At 46.5% G+C, this 22,079-nt stretch overlaps 1 protein-coding gene across 5 annotated transcripts in view; it reads left to right on the top strand.

Annotated features, from left to right (window-relative positions):
- Window positions 1-18,917, top strand: part of esyt2a (extended synaptotagmin-like protein 2a) — a 32,018-nt gene extending 13,101 nt beyond the window's left edge. For 2 of the 5 annotated variants that reach the window (XM_060058723.1, XM_060058719.1), the window contains exons 7-25: window positions 569-658; window positions 2,231-2,286; window positions 5,174-5,294; window positions 5,432-5,608; window positions 6,469-6,551; window positions 7,369-7,417; window positions 7,521-7,610; window positions 7,849-7,944; window positions 8,922-9,023; window positions 10,182-10,244; window positions 11,953-12,027; window positions 12,811-12,897; window positions 13,309-13,458; window positions 14,045-14,385; window positions 14,755-14,847; window positions 16,637-16,768; window positions 17,024-17,129; window positions 17,492-17,541; window positions 17,671-18,917. In XM_060058723.1, the coding sequence (XP_059914706.1) occupies window positions 569-658; window positions 2,231-2,286; window positions 5,174-5,294; window positions 5,432-5,608; window positions 6,469-6,551; window positions 7,369-7,417; window positions 7,521-7,610; window positions 7,849-7,944; window positions 8,922-9,023; window positions 10,182-10,244; window positions 11,953-12,027; window positions 12,811-12,897; window positions 13,309-13,458; window positions 14,045-14,385; window positions 14,755-14,847; window positions 16,637-16,768; window positions 17,024-17,129; window positions 17,492-17,541; window positions 17,671-17,716 (2,007 nt within the window). In that variant the 3' untranslated portion in view covers window positions 17,717-18,917. The remainder of the gene's footprint in view (window positions 1-568; window positions 659-2,230; window positions 2,287-5,173; window positions 5,295-5,431; window positions 5,609-6,468; window positions 6,552-7,368; window positions 7,418-7,520; window positions 7,611-7,848; window positions 7,945-8,921; window positions 9,024-10,181; window positions 10,245-11,952; window positions 12,028-12,810; window positions 12,898-13,308; window positions 13,459-14,044; window positions 14,386-14,754; window positions 14,848-16,636; window positions 16,769-17,023; window positions 17,130-17,491; window positions 17,542-17,670) is intronic. The other 3 variants (XM_060058721.1, XM_060058720.1, XM_060058722.1) reach the window with 3 other exon arrangements.
- Window positions 18,918-22,079: the final 3,162 nt, after the last annotated feature.

Genomic DNA, 22,079 nt, shown 5'->3' with positions numbered 1-22,079 from the left:
TTATCCCGCTTATTACACGGCTACTTGCCAAAACGAAAAAATAACTTCACATGGTGTATTTTTACAATTTATTTGTTACCAGCATTCGTAGTGTTGATCAGCAGAGAAATAGTCTGCCAAAAACGTTGACGTTGCTTAGCAACCGAAGACGCTGGGGTTGACAAGTTACCGGACTACTTGCGGAGTGATACCAAAGACATCAGACGTCATTAGAGGCAATAAGTCCTTTGTTTTCCTTGACAGCGGTCAATTATACTTAGCATCGGTGAATTATCAAATATAATTATCAAATATGATTCACCGCCGGAAGTTGTGAAGAGCCCATGCAAGTGAGCGGAACGTTCCACGCATTGAGAAGACCCGTGTAATAAATGTACATAACACAGCACCCACTGACCGTAGACCACACCCCCTTAGACCACACCCTCAAACAACCTCAACTGTGTGTGTGTGCGTGTGTGTGTGTGTGTGTGTGTGTGTGTGTGTGTGTGTGTGTGTGTGTGTGTGTGTGTGTGTGTGTGTGTGTGTGTGTGTGTGTGTGTGTGTGTGTGTGTGTGTGTGTTTTCAGCTCCAGGGGGTCCTCAGGGTGGTGATGGAGCCGTTGCTAGGCGACATGCCGCTGATTGGAGCGCTGTCCGTCTTCTTCCTCAAAAAACCTGTAAGTAACCTCTGACCTCTGACCCCTAATCTCTGAAACCTGTGAGTAACCTCTGACCCCTACCCTCTGAAACCCGTGAGTACCCCTGACCTCTGACCCCTACCCGCTCACAAGTGTTTGGGGGTGCATGTCTACTGTGATTGACGGGTGACTTGGAGGTGTGTCTAGACTGAGCGACAGTTCCTCGGTGGAGTGTGTAGAGTGATTGACAGGTTCTGTGGGGGCGTGTCCAGAGTGCTTGACAGGTTGCTTCGACTACTTCAGTCCAGTTGGTCTCCAGTCCAGATTCAACTCCCATCTCTATTCCCTGACCTCTGTTTCCTGTTTCCTGTCCAGCACGCCCCTCTTATCTCCATACAGGAAGTGAATCTGACGAAGAGGAAGTAGGTAATCATCATTAGAGGGGGTCGGAGAAAGGAGGGGGTTCTACGTGAGATGCTCTGGTCCTCTGGGCCGCCGCAGGGTTCAAGGAAACACATCCTGATCCTCAGAACATCTAGATCCATACATCTAGATCCTCTTGAACATCTAGATCCATACATCTAGATCCTCTTGAACATCTAGATCCATACATCTCGATCCTCTTGAACATCTAGATCCATACATCTAGATCCTCTTGAACATCTAGACCCTCTTGAACATCGAGATCCTTAGAACATACATCTAGATACAGGGGGGGCGGTGTCATCGATCTGCTCCTCAGAGATAGAAACTAACGCACTCTCAACCACTGTGTGTGTGTGTGTGTGTGTGTGTGTGTGTGTGTGTGTGTGTGTGTGTGTGTGTGTGTGTGTGTGTGTGTGTGTGTGTGTGTGTGTGTGTGTGTGTGTGTGTGTGTGTGTTCTGATTTTGTGGTCGATGCCAGCTAGTCTACAGGAAGCACCCAACACGCGAATACACTATCTCTCTATTTTGATAACATTTTCCAACATTGTGCTTCATAACACACACACACACACACACACACACACATGCGCATCACTCAGGCATGCTATGTTGACATAATTTCGCCCCATGTTTGGTGTGATTATTTTGGCAACAGGGTTGGCCTTATATGGTTGTGGGCGTACTTCTTTAGCAGCCACTCACACACAGCCATTCAGGACTGAGTTACTTCCATTACTTCACAGAGGGTTTATGATTGAATCACTTGTCATGGGCGTGGAGGTAGATAACCTGATTACCGGCTGGTCCTCGCTGCTCTCCCAATGTGAGCCATCTCACTAATGGTGGGGTTGACTTCTGAGAAGGCTAACCCAATCATCCCACTGTAGCCATGAGCTCTCTGTCCGGTGAAATCTATCATGCTAGCGTCCGCTGTAGCTTCCATGCTAGCGGATGCTGTAGCTCCTATGCTAGCGGCCGCTGTAGCTTCCATGCTGGCGTCCGTATTTAAATGTATTTAAATGACGTTATTAATGGGGGTTTGATCTCTCTCTCTCTCTCTCTCTCTCTCTCTCTCTCTCTCTCTCTCTCTCTCTCTCTCTCTCTCTCTCTCTCTCTCTCTCTCTCTCTCTCTCTCTCTCTCTCTCTCTCTCTCTCTCTCTCTCTCTCTCTCTCTCTCTCTCTCAGTTGCTTGATATAAACTGGACGGGCCTTACAAATATGCTGGATATTCCCGGTATCAAGTAAGTACTGACTGACAGACTGCCAGACAGACATACGTACAGCTGTGTGTGAGATTGTCAGTAGTGTGTGTCTGTGTATGGTTTTGCATTTTCTAGCCCTATACTCAATGTTGGCTCCTCTGGCAGGTTAGCTAGCTACAGTATGTACTTTACTACTACTTTACAAACTAAATATGTTAAATATGTATTACAGTGTTACGAACGCGGGGCATCATCCTGGGTTCTGTTGTAGTGTCGTAGATTAGCTTTGGCCTGAAGCACTAGGATGCAAACATCGGATGACTGTCTGACGCTGGTCTGTATCTCTATCTGTGTCCTATTCAAATAAACCGTAGATGGATAAATAATGTGTCCACTGTAACGACATTAGACTAATAAACCTGATCACAGCCACACACTTACCAGTACTACATGTAGTACTAGTAAACAGTAGTACTAGTACACTGGTAGTATTATTACACTGGTAGTACTAGTACACTGGTAGTACTAGTACACTGGTAGTATTATTACACTGGTAGTATTATTACATTGTAATACTAGTACACTGGTAGTATTATTACATTGGTAGTACTAGTACACTGGTAGTATTATTACACTGGTAGTACTAGTACACTGGTAGTATTATTACATTGGTAGTACTAGTACACTGGTAGTATTATTACATTGGTAGTACTAGTACACTGGTAGTATTATTACATTGGTAGTACTAGTACACTGGTAGTATTATTACATTGGTAGTACTAGTACACTGGTAGTATTATTACACTGGTAGTACTAGTACACTGGTAGTATTATTACATTGGTAGTACTAGTACACTGGTAGTATTATTACATTGGTAGTACTAGTACACTGGTAGTATTATTACATTGGTAGTACTAGTACACTGGTAGTATTATTACATTGGTAGTACTAATACACTGGTAGTATTATTACATTGGTAGTACTAGTACACTGGTAGTATTATTACATTGGTAGTACTAGTACACTGGTAGTATTATTACATTGGTAGTACTAATACACTGGTAGTATTATTACATTGGTAGTACTAGTACACTGGTAGTATTATTACATTGGTAGTACTAGTACACTGGTAGTATTATTACATTGGTAGTACTAATACACTGGTAGTATTATTACATTGGTAGTACTAGTACACTGGTAGTATTATTACATTGGTAGTACTAATACACTGGTAGTATTATTACATTGGTAGTACTAATACACTGGTAGTATTATTACATTGGTAGTACTAGTACACTGGTAGTATTATTACATTGGTAGTACTAGTACACTGGTAGTATTATTACATTGGTAGTACTAGTACACTGGTAGTATTATTACATTGGTAGTACTAGTACACTGGTAGTATTATTACATTGGTAGTACTAGTACACTGGTAGTATTATTACACTGGTAGTACTAGTACACTGGTAGTATTATTACATTGGTAGTACTAGTACACTGGTAGTATTATTACATTGGTAGTACTAGTACACTGGTAGTATTATTACATTGGTAGTACTAGTACACTGGTAGTATTATTACATTGGTAGTACTAGTACACTGGTAGTATTATTACATTGGTAGTACTAATACACTGGTAGTATTATTACATTGGTAGTACTAGTACACTGGTAGTATTATTACATTGGTAGTACTAGTACACTGGTAGTATTATTACATTGGTAGTACTAATACACTGGTAGTATTATTACATTGGTAGTACTAGTACACTGGTAGTATTATTACATTGGTAGTACTAATACACTGGTAGTATTATTACATTGGTAGTACTAGTACACTGGTAGTATTATTACATTGGTAGTACTAGTACACTGGTAGTATTATTACATTGGTAGTACTAGTACACTGGTAGTATTATTACATTGGTAGTACTAGTACACTGGTAGTATTATTACATTGGTAGTACTAGTACACTGGTAGTATTATTACATTGGTAGTACTAGTACACTGGTAGTATTATTACATTGGTAGTACTAGTACACTGGTAGTATTATTACATTGGTAGTACTAGTACACTGGTAGTATTATTACATTGGTAGTACTAGTACACAGGGAGCGGCGACCCCGCCCTCCACTCGCTCTCCCTGTCCGACCTGTTGGAGAAACACACAGTGTGTGTGTGTGTGTGTGTGTGTGTGTGTGTGTGTGTGTGTGTGTGTGTGTGTGTGTGTGTGTGTGTGTGTGTGTGTGTGTGTAAACCAGTAGAAGTCGCATTCCAAAAGGAAAACTAAATTATGTCCAGACAACAGATTACAACATTCATACAGGCGTACACCAAATACCTCGCTAACTACCCCCCACACGCACACACACACACACACACACACACACACACACACACACACACACACACACACACACACACACACACACACACACACACACACACACACACACTCCCACACACACACACACACACTCCCAGCATGCCCCTCCCAGGGCATGCTGGGAAATGCCTTCAACAAGTCGGGCAAGAAGGTGTTCCAGATAGATATGAGAGAGAGAGAGAGAGAGAGAATTCCACTGGAATGTGAGCCACGCCCACTCTGCTGAGTGTCGCTGAGCAGTGCTGCTCCCCGGTGGTGAGAGGGCAGAGTGCAGCTCACTGGGGCTATGCTATGCTAAACTACACTACACTACATAAACCTAACTACTACACTACGACTCTGCTGCACTAAACTACACAATACTAAACTACACTACTACACTAAACTAAACTACACAACAGTACAACTAGACTAGACTAGTGTAGGTTAGCTCCAAGTATCCACTCAATGTGAATGTCTAATGAAGTCTCTCTCCCTCTCCCTCTCCCTCTCCCTCTCTCTCCCTCTCCCTCTCGCTCTCTCTCTCTCTCTCTAGTGGTCTATGTGACTCTATCATCCAGGACATCATCTATGGTTACCTCGTTCTCCCCAACCGCCTCACCATCCCTCTGGTGGGCGATGACCAGCTGGCCCAGCTCCGCTTCCCCCTCCCCCAGGTGCGCTTGCGCACACACGTACGCACACCCACAAACACATCGTGTATACGTGAATATATTTGGAGATTTGTGAATATTTGAATATATGTTTGTGCATATAAATATAAATACGTATATAAATACGTGTGTGTGTGCAGGCGGTGTTGCGGATCCACCTCCTGGAGGCCCGGGACCTGGTGGGGAAGGATAAGTTCCTGGGGGGTCTGATCAAGGGGAAGTCGGACCCCTACTGCGTGGTCAGGATGGGCAACGAGCAGTTCCAGAGCAAGGTGGTCCACGAGACGGTCCACCCAAAGTGGAACGAGGTCTACGAGGTAGGGGACCCAAACCCACAACCCCAGCACTACTCACACACACCTGAGGGGACCTGAACCCACAACCCCAGCACTGCTCACACACACCTGAGGGGACCTGAACCCACAACCCCAGCACTGCTCACACACACCTGAAGGGACTTGAACCCACAGCCCCAGCACTGCACACACACACACACACACACACACACACACACACACACACACACACACACACACACACACACACACACACACACACACACACACACACACACACACGCACCTGAAGGGACTCAAACCTATGGAGGAAGTCAAACCCACAACCCTCATGGAGAGACTCAAACCCACAACCCGGGCACTGCACACACACACATACACACCTGAAGGGACTCAAACCCACACCCCAGCACCGCACCACACACACACATACCTAAAGATTGCTTACTCCTTTCATTCTTTACACACTTGACCCCACTGTCTTCAGGTGTGTCATTAGCCCCTCCTTCCACGTGTATTTAGCTTCTCCCCCTCCACCCAGGTGTATCCTTAACTCCTCCCCCTCCCTCCAAGTGTATCCTTAACTCCTCCCCATCCCTCCAGGTGTATCGTTAACTTCTCCCCCTCCCTCCAGGTGTATCCTTAACTCCTCCCCATCCCTCCAGGTGTATCGTTAACTCCTCCCCCTCCCTCCAGGTGTAGCTTTAACTCCTCCCCCTCCCTCCAAGTGTATCCTTAACTCCTCCCCCTCCCTCCAAGTGTATCCTTAACTCCTCCCCATCCCTCCAGGTGTATCGTTAACTCCTCCCCCTCCCTCCAGGTGTAGCTTTAACTCCTCCCCTCCCTCCAGGTATATCGTTAACTACTCCGCCTCCCTCCAGGTGTTGGTGTATGATCAAACCGTCAAGCAGCTGGAAATCGAAGTCTTCGACGAAGACACTGATAAAGATGACTTCCTGGGACGGTAACATCACTTCCTGTCTAACATCACTTCCTGTCGAACATCTGTCATGAGTCTAGCGAGAAAGTACAGAGACAGATCATTAAGGAGCAGATAGGCGTTGGACAGTACAGAGACAGGTCCTTAAGGAGACGGTAGGGGTTAGACAGTCCAGAGACAGGTCATTAAGGAGCAGGTAGGGGTTAGACAGTCCAGAGACAGGTCATTAAGGAGAAGGTAGGGGTAAGACAGTACAGAGACAGGTCATTAAGGAGCAGGTAGGGGTTAGACAGTACAGAGACAGGTCATTAAGGAGCAGGTAGGGATTGGAAAGTACAGAGACAGGTCATTAAGGAGCAGGTAGGGGCTAGACAGTACAGAGACAGGTCATTAAGGAGCAGGTAGGGGCTAGACAGTACAGAGACAGGTCATTAAGGAGCAGGTAGGGCTTAGACAGTTCAGAGACAGGTCATTAAGGAGCAGGTAGGGGGTAAGACAGTACAGAGACAGGTCATTAAGGAGCAGGTAGGGGTTAGACAGTACAGAGACGGGTCATTAAGGAGCAGGTAGGGGTTAGACAGTACAGACACATCATTAAAAAGCAGGTAGGGGTTAGACAGTACAGAGACAGGTCCTTAAGGAGCAGGTAGGGGTTAGAAAGTACAGAGACAGGTCATAAGAAGCAGGTAGGGGTTAGACAGTCCAGATACATTAAAGCTGCCTGCATCAAAGTTATTTGAAGAAACATTTTGATATAAAACATCAGGACAGTGAGAAAAGTGGGATGCATTGATCGGTTCATTGTCTATTGATTATTGATCGTGTTTTGTCACATTTGTAGTTTGATGATCGACATGGCAGAGTTAGAGAAGGAGAAGAAAGTGGAAGAGGTAAGGTTGGTCCGGTCTGTCTGTCTGAATCTGTCTGTCTGTCTGTCTGTCTGTGGACCCTGGTTGTGACTGAGGTATTTTCCCACAATGCTTTGCGGCGCAGTGGTTTGATCTGGAGGAAGTGGCCACGGGGCAACTCCACCTGAAGCTGGAGTACCTGTCTCCTGGCTCCACCCCCGACCACCTGGACCAGGTACACCACCTCATGGCTAGCACCACCTCCACCACCACCACCTCCACCACCATCACCACCTCCACCACAACAGCACCTCCATCACATCCAATATCACCACCACCACCTACACCACCCCCACCGCCATCCTCACTACCACCACCTCCGTCACCTCCACCCTTCCTCCCTCCACCCGCCTCCTATTCAATGTGTTTAGTGTTTATAGCGCGTGTGACCTCACCGTGACCCGTGTTGCTAGGCGCTGGCGGGCATCAAGGCGGCCCGAGGCCAGGCCAACGACGGCCCCTCCTCCGCCGTGCTGGTGGTGTTCCTGGACTCGGCGCGCAACCTCCCGGTAAGACCCGGCTGGAACCGGTTCACTCTCAAACATCACTGTCAATGACATCACTTCCTGTTAGATTCCAGAAGTCCCGCCCCTGCTGAGTCTGGACCAATCACGCTGCAATCAGTATAATCCATCGGATTGGAGAATTTTTATGGGATTATATTTTGATAGTGTGTCAAAATAACGTTTAGGTTGAACTCTAGTTTATCTCTGCTAATTTGTCAAAGATAACTGCACGTTTATATTATATTATATTATATTATATTTTTATACTATTGGTTCCTCAAAGGTTTAAGTTGACATATTGGCAGCGTGTCAAAGGTAAAGTTCAGAGTTACCAGGGTTCACATGCTAAGGGCTAGCACAAAGCTAGCCTCAGCAGCCGTACCAGGGTTCTACTGCAGCCTCTCCCCAAAGACACCGAACGGGTCGGACGTCTAACGGGCGTCAGGAGGTGGAGCCAGTGGGGGCACACAGGAGGGGTTCAGCCAGCTGCTGTCGCCCATAGACTTCCTGTCGGCCACGACAAGAAGTAGCCTCATGGGAGCAAAAACAAGCTCATTATTGGTCTTATAGTAGCCCAAACTCAGTTGTTATTAGCGTCATGTTTGCCTGACAGCTTTTACTAGCCTAAATGTGCTATTTATTAACATCATGTTAACCAGGCGCCAGCTTATTAATCTGATGTTAGCCCAAATTAGTTCAGTACAACATTAATGTTGGCATGCGATATTACCATCACGTTAGCAGTGCGCTAGCTCTCCCTCCTTCTGCTTCATTTCTGTCGTCTGTACACTCTGTCTTTACAGTCTAGATATTAATCTATAAAATAACCATCATATAATGACAACATTCCACATTCTAAGAGTGAGAAGAGGAGATTCAAAGGTTTCTGGTCTTCTTCAGTCGTCTCTATTCAGCTTCCTTCCTCTCTCTGTTTTCCTCCTGCTCCTCCTTCTCCTCCTGTTCCTCCTCACCTCCTGAAGAGCGTCTTTGAGGGGAACTTGGGCTCTGGGTTCTTGAAGGAGCGGCGTGACGCTGGTCTGGTCTTCTGTGAGAACACGTCCTCCCTGTATCGGACTCTGTTCGTGAGTCGCTCTCTCTGCTTTCTCTGCAACGGCCTGCGCTCGCTCCCCGCTCATCTGTCGGCTGGTTTCTGTGTGCATGTTTTGGTTGCATTTGCGCGTGATTGTGAGCTTGTTTTAGCGCGTGGTTGTGTGCTTGTTAGCTTCACTGCGGGTGGGGGGGGGGGGCTTGTGACTGGATGAGCACGGTGTGGCGTCCCCGATGGTTTGGCCCGGAACTGGTTTGTATCATTTCAACTCTGTTACTGAGGGGCCAGCGGTCCCTCAGTAACAGGACGAGAGGACGTTTGATTCAGGGACAAACCAACAGGATGTCAGCATCCAAACCTTCCCTTGGTGTTTTAGAAAAACCTTTTATACTTTATTTTTCTTAACGACTTTAAACTAACTTTCATTTTAGCCTAGAAAATATATAAATAAATGTACTCAAATGTTGTTTCACTTCAATAATGAGTTATGGCTGGTGTGGCGCAATGCCATCTCAATCTAATTCCAATGTTGGGTGAGAACTGCGGCTACACCTGCCCCACCGTGGTCTGAAAAACACAACTGCCACTGGAGAACCGCTTGAATACCGATTTGTACCTAGCAACGAGCTGCTACCTGGCGATGAGTTGCTACCTAGCAACGAGCTGCTACCTAACGAAATGTTGCTCACTGGCGATTAGTTGCTACCATGCAACCGGTTGCTACCATGACAACCAGTTGCTACCATGCAACTGGTTGCTACCATGACAACCAGTTGCTGCCGTGGCAAGCGGTTGCTACCATGGCAACCTGTTGCTAGGTATCTTGTATCTTGTGTTGTTCCCAGCTGTCTGAATGTACTTTAAAGACGTAACTGCCTGTGATTGGAGGACCAATGAGATGGCAGAGCTTCCCAGCCCAGTGTCTCATCATGGTGGACTTCCTGTCTGTGTCCTCTGGGGTCGGAGGTGTCTGTTTAACCCCCTAACCCCCCTGTCCCGTTCTCTGTGATTGTTGTTTATGTTGTTCCTCTTCCTCATCCTCCTCCTCATCCTCCTCCACGGTGCACACCCTCCCGTTCCCTATTAACCTGCCGTCTGTGTGTGCGTGTGTGCGTGTGTGTACGTGTGTGTGTGTGTATGTGTGTGCGTGTGTGTGCGACGTGTGCATGTGTGTGTGTGCGTATGATCAAAGCGCAACCCGTTAGAGTTCAACCAGGAGGGGCTGAAGAGGGCCTCTGTCAGTAAAGCCATCAAGGTAACCATGACGACCACAACACAACACACAGACAGACAGACAGACAGACAGACAGTGAGAGATAGACGGGCAGACAGGAGTGGAGACACAAGCAGGAAGAGACCGCGACAGAGAGACAAACAAGCATATAGGAGGATAGACAGGCAGAGAGGGAGACAGGTTGAGAGACAAGAAGACAGAGTCAAGAGACAGGGAGACTGGCAGGGAGGGAGACAGGTGGAGAAAAAGGAAGACGGAGAGACACGCAGAGACGGGTGTATAGAAAGAAAGACAGGCAAAGAGGGAGACAGGTGAAGAGACAGAGAGACAGGCATACAGAAAGGTAGACAGGCAGGGAGGGAGACGGGCAGGTGTGTGCTTTGTTGATCATTAACCAAACCCACCAATCAAACCTAACCCTGTCTGTGGACTAAACTCTGTGTCGTGCTGTCATGTTTCTGAGGGACCGACCTCATCTCTGTCCTGCTGGGTTAAGGCTTCCATCTTCTGCCACCCTGAACATCATACTTCTACATAATTAGTCAACCTTTACCCACCGTAACCTAACAATTGGGGCATGTCGAAGATTCTTGAATGGGAAAATTGGGTCATTAAACCAGACAAATATATAAAATATATATCTACAGTTACAGTAGAAGTAACTGTTATGAATAATGCATGAACACATGTGAAGTTACTGTTATGAATAATACATGAACACATGTGAAGTTACTGTTATGAATAATACCAGAACACATGTTAAGTTACTGTTATGAATAATACATGAACACATGTTAAGTTACTGTTATAAATAATACATGAACACATGTTTAGTTACACTTACGAATGATACATGAACACATGTTAAGTTACTCTTATGAATGATGCCTGCAGACTCAAACGGTCTGTAGTAAAGTACCTGTCTAGCGGTATATCCTCTAACTAGTTGAAAATTAAGGAAGAGTCCAATTTATAACAAGTTAACGACCATAACTGTATGATAATATTGATATTATCATATTGATGTTATTATTGGCCATGTATGAATAGGATCATGGTACGGTAATGTACACAACATGATAATTTAAAGGTAATGTTCATGCTTATTATGATCATCTAAAGGTCCTGTACATAACAATAAATTAAAGGTCATTAATTTGTGAGGATGATTTAAAGGATATGTGCATCATTATTATTTAAAGGTAGGTATTATAAGTACATTTATATACATTATGATAACTGATAGGTAACTTACATAATTGTAGTAATGTACAGCTCTAATATTATAATGGTCATTGACACCCCACAATCCTAATGGTATCGTCCTCTACACACCTACCATGGTAATGGTAAGGCCCTGTACACCCCAACCATGGTAATAGTATGGTCATGTACACCCCTACCCTGGTAATAGTATGGTCATGTACACCCCATACCATGGTAAAGGTATATGTACACCCCTACCATGGTAAAGGTATATGTACACCCCTATCATGGTAATAGTATGGTCATGTGATGTCCCCTACCATGGTAATAGTATGGTCCTGTACACCCCTACCATGGTAATGGTATGGCCCTGGACACCCCTACCATGGTAATGGTGTATGGTCCTGTGATGTTCCCTACCATGGTAATGGTGTATGGTCCTGTGATGTTCCCTACCATGGTAATGGTGTATGGTCCTGTGACGTTCCCTGCTGGTGTTTGAAGCTGCTCTTGTCGTTAACAGTCGGGTAAGAAGGTGAGCAGTGACCCCAACCCTTTCATCCAGTTCAGAGTGGGACACAAATCCTTCGATAGCAAGGTGAGCCCCGCCCACACTCCCTATGCCACCCATCAGTTACGACTGCTTCTTAAAGGTGCAATAAGCAACATGTTTAGTTTGTTAGAATGGTTCATACTGTGCCTTTAATGTTAGGATGGTTCATACTGTGCCTTTAATGTTAGAATGGTTCATACTGTGCCTTTAATGTTAGAATGGTTCATACTGTACCTTTAATGTTAGAATGGTTCATACTGTACCTTTTAATGTTAGAATGGTTCATACTGTGCCTTTAATGTTAGAATGGTTCATACTGTGCCTTTAATGTTAGAATGGTTCATACTGTGCCTTTAATGTTAGAATGGTTCATACTGTGCCTTTAATGTTAGAATGGTTCATACTGTACCTTTAATGTTAGAATGGTTCATACTGTGCCTTTAATGTTAGAATGGTTCATACTGTGCCTTTAATGTTAGAATGGTTCATACTGTGCCTTTAATGTTAGAATGGTTCATACTGTACCTTTAATGTTAGAATGGTTCATACTGTGCCTTTAATGTTAGAATGGTTCATACTGTACCTTTTAATGTTAGAATGGTTCATCCTGTGCCTTTAATGTTAGAATGGTTCATACTGTACCTTTTACTGTTAGAATGGTTATGTATGTAGCAGCATGTAGCATTAGTTATGTATGCAGCAGGATTCCTGAAACCAATCGAGATTATTCTTAGTTACTCTCTAAATAACATAATACAAGTTTAGACTTTGTTTTACTGCTAAACCGTATAACATTGACCTCTGACCCCTGAACTCTCGTGGCCCCAGATCCGATACAAGACCAACAGCCCAGTGTGGGAGGAGGCCTTCACCTTCCTCATCCACAACCCGCGGGCCCAGGAGCTGGAGGTGGAGGTACGGTTCTCCACCTGTTCTCTACGTGTTCTCCTCCTGTTCTCTACGTGTTCTCCTGTTCTCCACTGTTCTCCTCTGTTCTCCTGTCCTCCACCTGTTCTCCACCTGTTCTCCACCTGTACTCCACCTGTACTCCTCCTGTTCTCCACCTGTTCTCCACCTGTACTCCTCCTGTACTCCACCTGTTCTCCACCTGTTCTCCACCTGTTCTCCTGTACTCCACCTGTACTCCACCTGTTCTCCACCTGTACTCCACCTGTTCTCCTCCTGTTCTCCACCTGTACTCCACCTGTTCTCCACCTGTTCTCCACCTGTTCTCCTGTACTCCACCTGTTCTCCAACTGTTCTCCACTTGTTCTCCATCTGCTCTCCATGCGTTCTTCATGAGCCCACTTTGTACTCGTTCTCCAGGTGAAGGATGAGAAGCACAGCTGTTCTCTGGGCACGCTGGTTCTGCCGCTGAGCCGGCTGCTGGCCGCCCCGGAGATGACCCTGAACGAGGCGTTCCCGCTCAAGAACTCGGGGCCCGGCTGCAGCGTCCGCATGAAGGCCGCGCTCCGGGTAAGGCACCACCTCGTTAGGCCACAGACCTCGTTGGGCCACAGACCTCGTTAGGCCACAGACCTCGTTAGGCCACAGACCTCGTTAGGCCACAGACCTTGTTAGGCCAAAGACCCCATTAGGCCACACACCTCTTTAGGCCACAGAACTCGTTAGGCCACAGACCTCGTTTGGCCACAGACCACAGCTGACCCGGGTCCCCAGAGGTCCAGCTTCAGCCATGCCTCTTTAACACAATGTTCACTCAATCTCCACAGGGGCCTTGAAGGGAATGCAGGTTACGTTCCCAGCAGCTACCCTGTGATACCTTCCCTCTTTGCCCTGTCTCTCTCTCCACTGTCTCTCTCTCTCTCTCTCTTCACTCTCCCCTCTCTCTCCACTGTCCTCTCTCTCTCTCCACTGTCTCTCTCTCTCCACTGTCCTCTCTCTCTCTTCACTCTCCCGTCTCTCTCCACTGTCTCTCTCTCTTCACTCTCGTCTCTCTCTCCACTGTCTCTCTCTCTCTCCCAAGAGGAGAGTGGCGTCCTCAGAGTAGGTTATTCAGCTTCGGGGTGTTGACCACTCCCCTCCCGTCTCCTCCCCCCAGGTGCTCTCCCTGGACAGGACCACCCCCTCCCCGGACGACTCCGCCCCCTCCTCAGTCCAGGGCGGGAAGGGCACCGCGAGCAGCCCCGGCATGAGCCCCGCCTCCCCCCAGCGGGGCGACCCCCCGCCGGGGGTCCTGGACGAGGTCCCGGGAGGACGAGGAGCAGGAAGAGGTCTGGGGGAGGCGGGCCGGAGCAGCTCTAACCTGGCCATCTCGGGCTCCCACCTGTACCTGGCCGGGGGGGCGGGGGGCAAGGAGCCCACCCCCAGCATCGCCTCGGACATTTCCAATCCCTACGCCGAGCAGGAGCTAAGGCAGAGGCTGCACCAGCTGCTACCCAAGTAGGTAGCACTTTAGGGCATACACTTGTTTATATGTACGTCTTTTAAGAGCCATCTAGTTCTTGGTAGGCATATGACTAAGCCAGCTGACGGGCCTGCGTCGCAGTTCCAGATGCACTTCCATTAATCAATTCCATGAACTAGCCTTTCATAATGTTCTGGCCCGCCACCTACTGGCTGGAAAGAAAATTAGCCCGAGGCCAAACTTGGTTGCCGACCCCTGCTCTAGACCTACGAAACGTGGTTCCTAGCAGCCTTTACACAATCTTCCTCTTCAACAGGGGAGTTTTAATGTCGCTCATCATTCAACGCTAATTTCCCTTTGATCTACCTGCCTCCCTCCCCCCCCCCCCTCTTCCCCCCCTCCAGTGGGAGTGGTCCTCCTCCTCTCGGGGAGATCCAGCTGACAGTGCGACACAGCTCCCAGAGGAACAAGCTTGTGGTGGTGGTCCACTCCTGCAGGTATACCTGTCTGTCTGTCTGTCTGTCTGTCTGTCTGTCTGTCTGCCCATCTGTCTGCCTCTCTGCTTCATAATTGGTTGTTGTTTCTTTAATGAGCGTGTAATGAAGATCATTAAAGCTGTCTCTGTGACATGTTCCTTATGAATAAAGTTTAACTGGACTGTGATAATTTCTGTTACTGAGGCTGGTTCCATAGCAACATGGGTTCATTAGCAACAGGAGGAGAATTCTGTTGCTCCTCCTGATAGTGGTCTCTCTCCTGTTGCTAAGGAACCTGATAGGGGTCTCTCTCCTGTTGCTAAGGAACCTGATGGGGTCTCTCTCATGTTGCTAAGTAACCTGACTGTGTTCTTTCATCCTGTTCAGTCCCTCCAGAAAAATGTGGTGTTTTTTTGTGATTGTTGCGGCCAAAAATCCTTGATTATACAGCACGTTTTCTTAAAAAATGCAATGAAATATGCGGCATATTTATGCAATTTTATGTGATGAAATTGCGGGAACTTGCAAAAATTCAGCCCCGGCATGAGCCCCGCTGGGGGGAGGCGGGGCTCATGCCGGGGCTGCTCGCGGTGCCCTTCCCGCCCTGGACCGAGGAGGGGGCGGAGTCGTCCGGGGAGGGGGCGGTCCTTTCCAGGGAGAGCATCTGGGGGGAGGAGACGGGAGGGGAGCGGTCAACACCCCGAAGCTGAATAACCTACTCTGAGGACGCCACTCTCCTCTATGACGTTCACGTCGCGTAATTCCGTCACTTCATAACGTTCCCATGGCAACGGGGAAATGGCTGCTGTTGTGTGAAGTAAACGCAACATTTTTCAACTTTCTTCTAATGCCGCTTTTCCACCGCACATGTAGCTCGACTCGACACGACTCGACACGACACGACTCGACACGGTAGCAGCACGGGTGCTTTTCCACCGCAAATAGTACCTCCTGGACGTGGGCGGGGTCGGCTGCGCGAAAGGGCCGTGACGTATTTGTGTACGCGACGCAAACAACACATACGCAACCCACACATGGACAGAACCCACATAACAACAATGGAGGACATCGATCGCATTACTATTATTAGCTGGCATGTTGAAGAAGTTGGAGAAGTGGAACATGTTGGCTGCGGCGCTGCTATGGATGTTACCAGCATGGTTGCCATGTCGCTCTCGTGACTTCGTCACACTCTCTGGCCAATCAGTCGCCGGCCGTCTGCCGACGTCACCTTTTAGCATCGGCTCAGCTCGCTTGGAACCTAGAGCGAGTAGGTACTAGAAAAAGCAGCCACTTCAGGTACCAGATACCATGGTACCGCGGTGGAAACGCAAAAAATGCGAGCTGAGTCGAGTCGTGTCGAGTCGTGTCGAGCTGGTACCATGCAGTGGAAAAGCGGCATAAGATATATCTGACTTTTTCGGAACGAAAATGCGGGGATTATGAAATCATGCAAGCCTCGCATATTTTGCGTGGAAATCGGCAATTTATGCGGTGAAAGTGCGGCATATTTGAAAAAATGCGCCCCCCGCATGAATATGCAGACTTTGGCTGATTATGCGTTGAATCATGCGATAGCATAATCGCGTTTTTCATCCTGTTGCTAAGGAACCTGACTGTGTTCTCTCATCCTGTTGCTAAAGAACCTGATAGTGGTCTCCCTCCTGTTGCTAAGGAACCTGATAGTGTTCTCTCCTCCTATTGCTAAGGAACCTGGTATTGGTCTCTCTCCTGTTGCTAATGAACCTGACTGTGTTCTCTCCTCCTGTTGCTAAGGAACCTGACTTTGTTCTCTTCTCCTGTTGCTAAGGAACCTGATAGCCTTCACGGACCACGGCTCAGACCCCTACGTCCGTCTGTACCTCCTGCCAGACAAGCGGCGGTCGGGGCGGAGGAAAACCCCGACCCAGAAGAAGAACCTGGCCCCGGTGTACGACCAGACGTGAGTCAGACCCACGCCACGCACAGAGATACAGGGGCTGGAGATATAGGCGGTATGGATGGTATGGTATAGATATAGCTGGCAGAGCTATACTGTAGCTGGTATAGATATGGGTGGTATGGTATAGATATAGAGGGTATAGATATAGCTGGTATATAGGATGAACGTTGGCACAATCACAACTTGATTCATGATAAGATGATTGTAATTATACAGCTGGTCCCTCTCCCCTCTTTCTCCCCCTCTCCCCCCCAGGTTTGAGTTCAGTGTCTCCATGGTGGAGCTTCACAGGAGGACTCTGGACGTGGCGGTGAAGAACGGAGGCGGGCTTCTCTCCAAACACAAGGGCCTTCTGGGAAAAGTAAGAGGAGCCACACACACACACACACACACACACACACACACACACACACACACACACACACACACACACACACACACACACCTCCTTTTTTCAACCCTGTTCTTCTCCTCCCATCTGTCACTCATGTTTTGTTTAAACCATCTATACTTTTTGATTAATTAAATTTCATTAAAATCAATTAACCTGTTCATCAAGATTAAACTAACCTATTAGTCTAGATGATATTAACTTTTTAATAAAGATTAATCCAATTATTCCAGATTATATTAACCTTTTAAAAGTAGAAAACCCCAACCTGTTAATCCAGATGAAGTTGCCGTTGACCTAGAGGTGATGAACGATTGGTGTGTTCTCTCCAGGTTCTGGTGGATCTGACCTATGAGGACATCGCCAAGGGTTGGACCCAGTGGTACGTGACGTTATACAAGCATACGTACAACATATTATAGAAAGAAAAGAAAAGCCGTCGATTTTGATTCAAAGGACATTTTAGGGCGTCTGTCTCACAGCTTGGTTCTACTCCCTGTTTGTGGTCCAGGTATGATCTCAGCGAGGATGGACTGAGGAAGACACAACAACTGTGATCATCACAAGCATCATTCTCCCCCCCCTCCTCCTCCTCCTCTTCTGGAGCAGTGTCACTGACTTTTCCAACAAAGTTCATACTTTATTTTACTCTTGATTTGATCATTTGTTGTAAAAACACAGATAAGGGAACATTGATCGGATGATAAGATAAATATCATAGATAATAAATTATGTTTAAGGTATGAACGTGAAATAGATAGAAAGGAAGCCTTTAAGGACTGTTGAAACAAAGTAATTCATACATTTACTGAGGGATCCCATACAACTTGTAAATATGTACACTGATGACAGACAAAACAGAAAGTATATTCTCCCAAAGAAAGAGCTCTATTCTTATCCTATCTCTTCTTGCTCAAAATAGTAATTTGCTACTTTTACTTTTTTAATGGCAATTGCAAAAAATATATTCTGGCCTCCGCCCAGCTCAACCAAAGAGACGCGAGGTTCATCTTTAGGGCTAAGCAGCTGCAAAGAAAACGCAACCGTCTAGTTAGGCCAACAAGCTAGTTAGCAAGCACCAACTCGGCTAACTAATTAGCTAAAACACCAACTCATATAAGTAGTTAGCTAACAAGCACCGACTCACATAACAAGTTCGCTAACGAGGATAATGACCTTGCAGTGGTTCTTCTGGATCGTAATTTGGGGCCTCATTCCAGTGTGTTAACTGACCAGGTATTATCAACATATGGGAATATATTCAATACATAACACCCAAAGCTACACTGACTTGCTGAGCAAGACTACGTTTTGGATCACCCCCGGAGTTACTCTTTTCTTATATTTTTAATTGTTTGATTGTTTGGTCTAAAATATTAATGTGTTGCTTGGGGTATCTCACTGCTCACCACAAAGTAAAAACATCAAGCGTTCTTTAAGATCCACAATGTTCCCCAGATGTTTGTTAGCGGTGCCTCGGTCCAGCCAATGATAAACTCTCGCTCAAGTGTTAACCTGTAGCCAACTTGTAGGGCAACACTATCGTGGTGTTGGCTCAGAGGCTTTGTGATGGCGTGACAGGGTGAGCGTGGCTACATGAACACGAGGATGATGACAGTAAGGGAATGCGGAGGTTAAGTGTTTCTCGGCCAAATCTGTACAACAGTTTCTGTTCTCTGTGTGATGTTTTTTAATACGATCACGTTTCCGCCAAACGAAAACCTTGTAAAAATTATTGTAAAAAAAGTTTCATCTTAATCCCCTTGTTTCAATGTCTGAAGATCATTCATCTTTTATGTTTTGAGTTTCCATCTTATGTTCCTAGCTTGCCGTCCCCTCAGCTACGCTAACAGGGAGCTAGTGTAGCGAATCACAAATGCTATGCTAGTAGAACAGTGAGAAACAGTGCTGTGTTCAGATTTTCAGATTTTCAGATGTCAGTGTTGTTCCAAATCGAATACTCTGTGGTGCACTAACCGGAATTTACGATTGCAACTGCGGTCGCGGCTCCTCCCCCACAATAAACATCCCGCTTTGAACGGTGAACCCTTTACGCCTAGCAGCTATAAAACTACAAAATGACACCATTAATGCAGGCTATATGGAAAATGCACTCATGTTGCCTCAGCCTGGCTCCGCCTCTTCCGCTACATAGCTAAGATGGCTGCCGTTGAGTACGAAAAGTGTGCATCGATCCACACCCAGCGGTTTGACAGTTTTGAGTACACCACCCGGGTCCTTTCAGTACACTTTCGGCTCTTAATTGGAACGCGCTACATACTCAAACTAAGTACAGATAATATGGATATAGGAATACAGCACAGTTCTGCCATCACAGCCTTTGTTGTTCGTCACCTGTTGGTGAACGTCTGAATGCTGGCGTGAGAGGGTTAGCTCGATGGTTAGTACCAAGACGAGGGTTAGCTCTGAGAGGAGGGTTAGCACCAAGGCCAGGGTTAGCTTGAGCCTCGAGGGTTGGCTCAGAGACGAGAGTTAACTGACCCTCTGAAGGGTTAGCCGGGGGTTAGCTCGAGGGTTAGCTATGACAAAATGACTGGGAGCACTGGGCCTGTTCCTGATCGTCACCTCGGGATGGTGGGCGCGGTGGAGCGCGGTCTCCCCGGGTTACGGCTGCTCCCACCGTGATGTCATGAGGAAGCGTCGGCTGCAGGGGGGGGGGGGGGGGGGGGGTTTGGCCCGGGCAGCAGAGGGTCAAGGCCGGGTCCTCAGGTCACGCCCCCACCGCAAGGCCGGGGGGGGTCCACAGGTCAACGTCACGCTGTGGGGGTTCATCACGTGTCACTAGGACCTGTGCAACATGCTGTTATTATGACTGTTATTAATGTTAGTGCTGTCATTGTCATTATACAATCTGATCACCCCAAGGTTGTGTGTGTGTGTGTGTGTGTGTGTGTGTGTGTGTGTGTGTGTGTGTGTGTGTGTGTGTGTGTGTGTGTGTGTGTGTGTGTGTGTGTGTGTGTGTGTGTGTGTGTGTGTGTGTGTGTGTGTGTGTGTGTTCTGAACCTGTTCCTGACGGTATGTGTTTCAGTGACCTTGTGCCTTAGAGTTCCTGGTGAGATTAATCAAACTGCTCCTCTTGTGTAGTCCCTTGTTTAAAGATCTTTTGCTGGACAGGAAGTAGCGGACCACTGGCTGACATTTTATGCGTTCAAAATAAAAGTCCCAAGACCAAAACGCACAAGCAACCACACTCTGGGTGTTACTGTTCATGGTTTGTGTCTTATCAATTATCATGCATTCATCATAATTTCTCAGATCAGAATTGAAATTTTCAAAACTACCAGTTCAATCTTCACATCATTGCGTCACTTGTGCACATCAAAAAGCAGTTTCTCCTTTCTTTGAACAAGTTGCAAATGCTTTGGTACATTCATGCAAATGATTATGTACAGTTCTCTGTTCTTTCCTACATTATCAATTGCTTATGTCATGTTGATCAAAATGTATTGTAATGGGTCTCTATTGAATAGTCTCACCCCCACCACATTCAGGCATTTGTTCATTGCATAAGTCTTTTCATGCAAAATGGTTGAACAAGTTGTCATGTGTCAAGCATATTTCTGTACATTTCCATAAGACTTTTTTTCTAAATCTGTCCTGAATTGGTAAATTGCGAGATCAACCAACGATCAACCAGTTTACTGAAATACCTCAAAGATGCATACCATGAACCATGAACTGGCAAGTATATGTATAGCTGGAGCACAACACAAAGTTACATTGTCTGACAATGGAAGGGAAAGGAATTGGACGGGGTCAACAGCCAGAGAGAAGAAGAGGAAGAGGAGTGAGGCTGCGTGAGAATGAGAATTTGTGGCCCAACAGACAGGAACGTCAGGAGGTGTAGGAATACTGCACTGTACTGTAATTCCTACAGCAATGCATGTACAGTTTACCCTAAGGAGATTGTCCTATGTTCACATTTCTAGCAATGACATTGTCAACAAATTACAGCACAAACAGTCAAAGCGTAAATGTGATTCTTGTCCAGTCTCTTGCAATCAACCTCCCACATACACTAAGGTGTAACTTACAATTTACAATAATTGTCTTCAAAACTTCAGAACATCCCTCCAGAGTACACTGTTATGTGTTGACAACCGGACTAAGCAATTTGACTGTTTAATCCGTGCACAATGACGCAAGGACTTGTCATTCTGATGGCACTGACCTGTTCATTGACACTGATATTTACTTTTGAGAGATGAACTAAGGATTTTGTAGCCCGGCTAACGCCAGACCTCATCTCAATCTACATTGAGAAGAGGTCTGGGAACCACACATTCATTTTCTCGTATTTGAGGTGTGGTTTACGATTGCCCGGAGCCGTTTATTGGAGTTGTATCAATTATACCAGATGATGTATGTAGTGCGACAGAAATTCGATGAGGAAGAAGACGATGGGTGTGTCGCATAGACATCGTCATCATCTTGCCGTCCCTCCCCGTTCTGTGATTGGTTCCCTATCGCAGGCGAAAATCGGATCCATGGAATCAGGCTGCCTCGCAGCGCGAAATGAAATCCTGCAGAAGGCAGCATGGGTATAGCCAGGCTAAGGATTTTGAGCAAGAGACTGGCTATTGCAGGTAATCCATGGTGTTTTGCTATTTGTACTGTTTTGCAAATATTGAGGATTTACTGTTTTGCAAATATTGAGGATGATTCGAGAAATGTACTAAAGCGACTGAGAAAAACTGTAACACTAATATTATACGTACAAAAACGTCTCCCAGAACTGCCTAGCGACCAAACAGAACACCCAACATCTTGGAGTGGTCCAATGCCGCTTTTCCACTGCATGGTACCAGCTCGACTCGACTCGACTCAGCTCGCCTTTTTTGCGTTTCCACCGCGAAAACATGGTATCTGGTACCTGAAGTGGCTGCTTTTTCTAGTACC

This window comes from Gadus macrocephalus, chromosome 8, assembly GCF_031168955.1.
Source record: "Gadus macrocephalus chromosome 8, ASM3116895v1".
Classification (NCBI taxonomy): Eukaryota; Metazoa; Chordata; class Actinopteri; order Gadiformes; family Gadidae; genus Gadus; species Gadus macrocephalus.
This window is presented reverse-complemented; position numbering and strand designations above follow the sequence as displayed.